This window comes from Canis aureus, chromosome 25 (assembly GCF_053574225.1).
Source record: "Canis aureus isolate CA01 chromosome 25, VMU_Caureus_v.1.0, whole genome shotgun sequence".
Lineage (NCBI taxonomy): Eukaryota > Metazoa > Chordata > Mammalia > Carnivora > Canidae > Canis > Canis aureus.
In genome coordinates, this window is record NC_135635.1 from 34682306 (window position 1) to 34690658 (window position 8353).

Consider the following 8353-nt stretch of genomic DNA (forward strand, 5'->3'; position numbering starts at 1 on the left):
CCTCAGCTGTTTCATTTACTGAATGCTTACTATATTCCCAGCGCAATAATCCTCCCATTCCTACCTCAAGCGCTGGGAGAAATCTTAAAACTACGTAAGCGCGAAGAATAAAGAAAAACACCAGAGCCTACGGTGCTGACCGGTTCCTCCGATATGAGAAAGGGAGTCGAGACACCTCGAGGGAAAACGCAGCTTCTGGAGACGTTCGCTCGCACCCAAGGGTCCGACGCGACTGCACACCTGCCCCACACCCCTGCAGAGGAGCGTCTAAGACCCGCTGTCAGAAGGAACGCGTTCGGAGAGGCCCTGTCCGCGACCCATCCGCTGCGTGAGCCGCATCACCCCAGGCCCGTCCCGAGTACCCTCGCCAAACGTTAACCAGGTCGTCTTTTAAAGAGGAGGCGGAGCTGGGAGAAGCAGCGGGCCCGAGCGCACGGCTGGTTTAGCTCGCGTCTCGGGCACTCGCTCCCATCGCGGGAGTGACGGCCAGGACAGGCGGTGGCCTTTTTCGCTCTTTTCGAGAAAACGAGCAGGGCGGGGGCTCTCTGGGCGTCGGCGTCCGCGGTCCCGGTGCCCACGAGGCGGGGAGGCAGCCCCCTCGGCAGGCAGACGGGGCCAGCTGGAGGAGGGCGAAGTTAGGACACCGACCTGAGGGGTTCAGATCGTTGGGTCGGCTCTCGACCTCGGAGCTCTGCTCACTGCCCATGGTGCCGGCAGCGGTGGCAGCGGAGGAACGGCGGGCCGACCGGGCAGGGGCTGGGGCCAGGGATGCTACCGCGAGGGTGGGCGCCGCCGCACGGCCGGCCACGGACACGCGCGGGCGGCGGCGGAGGGGAGGCCCTACTCGGGGAACAGCCGCGCCGGGAAGCGCAGCGCGGCCGCCAGAAGCTCGCCCGCTTTCTCCGGGGGACCCGAAAGGGAGGAGGCGGAGGACGCCCGGCTTCGGCCGCGCCAGCCGCCGGCGGGCGGCGCCGCTTTCACTCACTCGCTCGGGCGCCGCAAGCTCACTCCTTCCGGGACGCGGATTGGCGGCGCCGGCTGCGCGCAGCCGTCAGTTCCGGGTTGGGAGCCTGCCCCGCCCCCACGCCGGGCCCGGGGGAGGGCGGGTAGGCTGGCCGCGGCGTCACCGCCTTCCTTAAAGGGCCCGACCGCCGCACAGCCACGGCCGCCCGGAAGAGTAAGGCCTTCCCTCGTGTAATGAGGCGTCACCTTTAAGCATCCTCCCTCTCTCGGCGCTTTATTGGCTAAGTAGGATGGGCGGGGGGGGGGAGGGAGGGGGGATTGTTGGTTTGGTTGAGCTGTCATTGACACAGCATTTCATGAGCTTCAGGTGTACAGCCGGTGATTCGGTATTTGTATATATCGCAAATTTTTCGACCTCGTTTACAGATGGAGGAAGAGAGGTGCTAGACAGATCTTTAGGATTAGAATCCACAACTCCCTAAAAGCAAAGCTTCTGTTTCAGTTCCAGAAGCTAGGAGGTGGGCAGTGGACAGCCATACAAAAAATATGGACGGTGAAGGGAGGACCTGGCAATGAGAGAAAAAGGAAGAAATAGAAAATGCTGATTCAAAAAAAAACAAAAAACAAACAAACAAAAAAAAAAGAAAATGCTGATTCACATGTTAGGGTGTGTGTGCATCCTCAGAGGAAAGTGGGTACCCCTAAAGCACTTTCTGGGGACGTTGACAATTAGCCACAATCCATTCCCAAGCCAGCAAAGGTGAGGGTGGAGTACAAGTGATGCAACATGGAATCTGCCAGTTTGGGCAGATCAATGCCACCGAGGAGGTGGGATACTTTGGGGTTCCCAGAACTTTGCAACTCACTTTATATTATTTGCTTCGTGAAATTTCAAGCAAATATCCTAAGATTTTATATTTGTAGTCTCAGAAGCAATGCCAAATGAACTAAATCCCTTCTATTCTATAGCATCATAGACATTTCACTTATGTTACCTTATTTGATTTTCAAAGCAAACCTGAGGCCCACAAATGGGTAACTTCTTCGTGGTCCAAATGGCGGAACTAGGATTTAGGACTCTCTGATTTCAAACCCATGCTCTTTCCTCTACTCGCTATTGCAATACTACGAGGAAAGTGCAAATGAATGTAAATTCAGTATTTGGTGGGAATATGAAGAACTAAAAAATGCCTGAGAGATCAAGCAGGCTCCTAGGAGATGGTGTTTGACTGTAGTCTTGAGCCTTACATAAACCACCAGGCTGATGGGACCACTTCTTCCTGGAGAGCCCCTGGCTCCTCTCCCGGGTCTGCCATCTTTGAGGGCAGCCAAGAGACCAGGGAAAAGGGGAGAGTAGAACTCATGTTCTGGCTTTTCTTTCCCCTTTTCCACATCAAAATATATTTATCTTGTGTTCCATGCCCTAATCCACACTGATGTGATGGTGTTTTTTATGCTTCCCACTGGATGAACAGTTCATTCTAAACCGAACATTGTAAATGTTCTCAACTGAAGAATGAACATATATGTAGAATATAGCATCCTATTCTCTCCTGGCCTGCAAGGTCTCTGCTGAAAAATCTGTTCATCGCCTTATATGAGAGAAAATTTGTTTCTCTCTCTGCTTTAAAAATTCTCTTTGATTTTAGGTAGTTTTAATTATAACATGTCTTGGAGAAAATGGTTTAGATTGAAATTTTGGGTTGACCTATTGGGTTCATAATCTTGGATATCCGAATTTCTCCCCAGGTTTGGATTGTTCTCAGCCATTATTTCTTTACATACACTTTCTGCTTCTTTCTTCCTCTTTTCTCTTTCTGGGACTCCAGTGATATGTACACTATTTCTCTTCATGGGGCGCAGTAAGTCCCATAGGGACTTTCTTTATTCCTTTTCATTCTTTTTTTCTTCATGCTTCTCTGATTGGGTGACTTTAATTGATCTGTCTTCTAGTTTGTTGATTCCTTCTTCTGTTTGGTCAGCTAAGCTCTCAGCTCTGTATTAAATGTTTCCATTCAATCATTGTATTTTTCAGCTGCCCACAAGCAGCTGAAAGGCCCAGGCTGTCAGTGTGCTCTTCTGTGGTTGCACTCTCTCCCTTCAGGCATGGGCACTGCTGTGGAGCCTGGTTATGGGTATCAGGCAGGTGGTGTGCAAGTGTGCAGCTGGAGGGACTAGCTCTGAGTGCACACACACACAGTGCACATCAGCCACAGAGATCTAGCTGTTGCACTTGCACAGCTGCAGAGGCCTCGGCTGGATGCCCTTGTGGTTCCTGGCCTGGGCTGAGGGTAGGAGGGAGCAGCGAGAGACTGAGAGACTTGGGTGGCTGATGTCAGTGAATATGAATGCCTATGAGACAAAAGCTGGTGAGATCTGCAAGGGGTCCGTGGCAGTTGTGCTTGTCATTGGTGTCTTTAGGGGTAAAACCTGCTTGGTTTGACTACAGAGCAAGGCATTTTGAACCTTGATTGCTCCCATTGCATAGCACCAAGGAAGACCTTGTTTCTAGCAGTCTGTATATGTCTATATGTCTCAGCTTTACCAGTGCAGTGAGACTGAGGCAGGATCTTTGTGCACTCTTCTGAAAGTCTGGGGAAGCTGGTCACTCACTCTGCTCTTCCTTTCCTGGCAAGGAGAACTCTTTCTAGATGAGAGGTTTCCTCTTGGTGCTGAGCAGTGCTGTCTTGATGGGATGATGCAGTCAAAATGAAGCTATCTTCTTCCTCCTCCTTCCCATGTGTGATTATTCTTGTTTGTTGTACTATGTTGCTGACATTTCTTAAATGGGCTCCAGAACTCTCCCAGAGCTGTTTTTGTTTGTGGATGACTGTCTAATCGTTGATCTTTTTGTGGGGACACAGGCTGAGATCTCTTACATCACCATTTTTTTTCCACGGGGTAAATAAAATGTATATCCATATAATAGAATATTATTTGCCTCCCACCAACAAATGAAGTGCTAAAATGTACTGCAACAGGTATAAGCCTTAAGAAACATTATTCTGTTGGAAAAGATCCCACCACAAAAAGATCACATATTATAGATTTCATTTATATAAAATATCCAGAAAAGGCACTATAGACACAAAAATAGATTAGTGGTTGCCAAGCACCTGAGTGGCCCAATTGGTTAAGTGTCTGCCTTAGGGTTGGGTAGTGATCTCGGGGTCCTGGGATAGAGTCCCATGTCCAGATCCCTACTCAGCGGGGAGCCTGTTCCTCCCTCTTCCTCTGCTCCTCCCCTGGCTTATGCTCTTTCTTGCTCACTCTCTCTCTCAAATAAATAAATCTTAAAAAAAAAAAATAGAGGAGCACCTGGGTGGCTCAGTGGTTGAGCATCTGCCTTCTGCTCAGGTCATGATCCTGGGGTCCTGTGATCGAGTCCCACTTTGGGCTCCCCACAGGGAGCCTGCTTCTCCCTCTGCCCATGTCTCTGCCTCTCTCTGTGTGTCTCTCATGAAAAAATAAATAAAATCTTAAAAAAAAAAAAGATTAATGGTCGCCTAAAGCTGAGGAGGAGGGGTGTGGAAGGGAAAAGGGGGAGTAACTATTAATAAGTATAGGGGTTTCCTTCTGGGAGTGATAAAAATGGTCAAAATTTATTGTGGTAACAGTTGTATAACTGAATATATTAAAAACCAATGGATTTATAATTTATTTCTAAAAGATTTTATTTATTTGAGAGAGAGAGCATGAGCAGGGTGGAGGGGCAGAAAGAGAGGGGGGAAGCAGGCTCCCTGCTGAGCAGGATTCAATGTGGGGCTCAATCCCAGGACCCTGAGAACATGACCTGAGCTGAAGGCAGACACTTACCCTCCTGAGCCACTCAAGCACCTTTGAATTGTACAATTTAATTAGGTGAATTGTATGGTATATGAATTATATCTCGATAGCTGTTATCAGAGAAAGGATATAGAAATACAAAATGTCTTCATTCCTTGACTCAACTTTTATTGGTAGTCTATAATGTGCCAGGCATTTGCTAGAGGTTAGGAATAAGTGATCCAACAAGACCTAGTCCTTAGCCTTAGGAAGCTTACAATCTGGTGGCAAGAAAATTAATTGGGGATTTATACTTCAAGGATTCTCCTAGAGGGGCTAAACTATGGACTTTAGAGGTAGAACACATTTGGAACCAATGCCTTTTAGCACCTTTAAAATCATTTCCCCATGAACAGCAACCTGTGTGACTTATACACGCAGTAAGTAACAACTGAACAGTCATTTGGGTTTTTTAAGGCACTTTCATAATGAGAGGGAAACAAAGGTGAGAGAAATTGGAGCTTAAATGAAATCTCCTTGCAGCTTGCCTCCCAGTGACAGAGACCTGAAACATGCAGAGTATGACCTTCCATAAGGACCCCATGGCTGCTTTTATGCCTTTATGTTTATGTTTTATTTAAGACTAGAAGTAATCTTAACTGCAGCTGGCCCCTCAAGGTCCTAAAGGCCTTGCTTCCAAATTCCTTAGAGACTTACGCTATTCCCTAACCCCCGCTAATTAAAAAGTATGTAATCAGGGGCACCTGGGTGGCTCACTGGTTGAGTGTCTGCATTTGGCTCAGGTCCTGATCCTGGGGTGCTGGGATGGAGTACCACATCAGGCTCCCCACAGAGAGACTGCTTCTCTCTCTCCTTTTTTTTTTTTTTGTATATATTTTTTAATTGGAGTTCAATTTGCCAACATATAGTACAACACCCAGTGCTCATCCCACCAAGTGCCCCCCTCAGTGCCCATCACCCAGTCACCCCAAACCCTTGCCCACCTTCCTTTCCACTACCCCTTGTTCATTTCCCAGAGTTAGGTGTCTTTCATGTCCTGTCACCCTCTCTGATATTTTCACTCATTTTCTCTCCTTTCCCCTTTATTACCTTTCACTATTTTTTATATTCCCCGTATGAGTGAGACCATATAATGTTTGTCCTTCTCCGATTGACTTATTTCACTCAGCATAATACCCTCCAGTTCCATCCATGTCAAAGTAAGTGGTGGGTATTTGTCGTTTCTAATGGCTGCGTAATATTCCATTGTATACATAGACCACATCTTCTTTATCCATTCATCTGTTGATGGACACCGAGGCTCCTTCCACAGTTTGGCTATTGTGGACATTGCTGCTATAAACATGGGGGTGCAGGTGCTTCTCCTTCTGCCTATGCCTCTGTCTCTCATGAATAAATAAATAAGATTTTTAATAATAATAATAATAAATTTTTAAAGTATATTATCAGTCACTACTCACAATCCCGCTGCAGCTCCTTCTGCCCATGGGTCCTATCCCCATGCTATAATAAAATCACTTTTTTGCACAAAGAAGGTCTCAAGAATTCTTTCTTGGCCGTTCGTTCATGAACCCCAAAACTTCCAAATTTCATCAATAATATTGACCCTGTATGACCTGCCTATAAAGTAGATAACACCTTCTTCATTTTGCATAGAGGTTAAGGAGTTTATTCTTGATTGCAAAGTTAATAAGTAATAAAACCAGGATTCAAATTTTCTGAAACTCCTTATGCATCTATCCATTCCAGACTAGCTCCTCCTCCCATATCTCTATATTGCCTGACACTCCAAACAGCCAGTCTCCTACGCCATAAATCTGCTTATCTCTACCACCACCTCCAACTACTCACAAGTCTGGAGGGTCTCTCTCCTTAATTTCTTTTCTACCTCCATACCCTAGTCAGGGCCTCCTCACTTCTTCTATTTCTAGGAGAGCAGAAGGCCTCCGGCTTCACCTCCTTCAATCCATCCTACATATGGCTGGCAAACAGAATTTTTAGAATATTAATAAGGTCTCTGGACCTGCCACTGCCCTATAAAAACCTTCAATAACTCCCCATGGCTTCAGGACAAAGTTTCAAATTTGGCATGTGAGAACTTACTTGCTCTGACCCCAGCCTTTCTTTCTATTACATTTGCGTACAGAAAAAAAACTCATGCCAGTCAGAATAAAATTCTCTGAATACTCATGCCATTCTCTCTGTCTGGAATATTCAGCTCTTTTTCCTCTACCTTTGGCTAACTGAACTTCATCCTTCAAGGTTAACTTACAGTTGATAACTATGTCCACACAAATCCTACACATGGCTGTTCATAGCAGCTTTATTCATGATTACCAAACCATGGAAGCAACCAAAATATCTTTCAGTATGTGAATGTATAAACAAACTAGTATATCCAGACAATGAAATGTTATTCAATGCTAAAAAGAAATGAGCTATTAAGTCATGAAAAGACAGGAAATGTAAATGTATAATACTAAGTGAAAGAAGCCAATCTGAAAAGGCTACGTAGTACATTATTCCAACTCTATGACACCTGGAAAAGGCAAAACATGGCAATAAAAAGACCAAATGATTGCCAGTGACTTCCAGGGTTTGGGGGGGGGGGGGAGGAATGAATAGGCTGAGTACAGAGGATAGTTAGGGCAATAAAAATACTTTGTATAATCCCACAGTGGTGGATATACATTATTGCACATTTGTCCAAATCCATAGAGTGTAATACACTAGGAGTGAACTTAAGGTAAACTATGGACTTTGCGTAATTATGATGTGTCAGTATAGGTTGATCAGTTGTAGGAAAATGTACCTCTCAGGTGGAGGATGTTGTTAATGGGGAAGGCTGTGCATGTGTGGGGGCAAGGGGTATATGGGAACCTTCCGCTCAATTTTACTGTGAACCTAAAACTGTTCTAAAAAAATTAAAGTCTTGGGGTGCCTTTGGCTCAGGTCATGATCTCAGTGTCCTGGGATCCAGTCCTGCATCGGACTTCCTGCTCAGTGGGGAGCCTGCTTCTCCCTCTCCCTCTCTTTTTTCTCTCTCTCTCTCTCTCTCTCTCTCTCCCCTAAATAAATAAATAAATAAATAAATAAATAAATAAATAAATAAATAAATAAAATCTTTAAAAATAAAAAATAAAAATTAAGGTCCTTTAAAAAAAGATTAAATTTTTCATCTCCTCCCAGAAGTCCAGATGATGCATCCCTCTTCTGAGCTTCCTTAATGTCTTCTATCATAATATTTATTCTTTTTTTTTTTTTTAAAGATTTTATTTATTTATTCATGACAGACAGAGGCAAGGAGCCTGATGTGGGACTCGATCCCAGGTCTCCAGGATCAGGCCCTGGGCTGAAGGCGATGCTAAACCGCTGAGCCAACAGGGCTGCCCTATGTTTATTCTTTACACAATAATTGATTTGTCTGTCTTGCCCTTTGTAAGCATCTTGAAGGTAGGTCTAATGTCTTGGGGGTCTTTAATTTCCCCCTGCAAGTATTTAATACCTATCTTCTGAATAAAATACTTAAAAAAAATCTGCTTTCATATAAATGGGACTTCTAAGGCATCAAGAGAAGAGGATCAAGGATCTTTTCAGGGCAGCC

At 45.5% G+C, this 8353-nt stretch overlaps 1 protein-coding gene across 7 annotated transcripts in view; it reads right to left on the reverse strand.

Annotated features, from left to right (window-relative positions):
• BORCS5 (BLOC-1 related complex subunit 5) overlaps window positions 1-8353 on the reverse strand; it is a 109830-nt gene that overhangs the window by 94601 nt on the left and 6876 nt on the right. For 2 of the 7 annotated variants that reach the window (XR_013364291.1, XM_077871030.1), the window contains exon 1: window positions 649-979. The exons of 1 other annotated variant lie outside the window; for it this stretch is intronic. Coding sequence is in view for 3 of the 6 variants with exons in the window: in XM_077871030.1 (XP_077727156.1) it covers window positions 649-706 (58 nt within the window). In the remaining 3 variants the exon portion in view is untranslated. 4 more of the 7 variants (XM_077871031.1, XM_077871037.1, XM_077871033.1 and 1 more) reach the window with 4 other exon arrangements.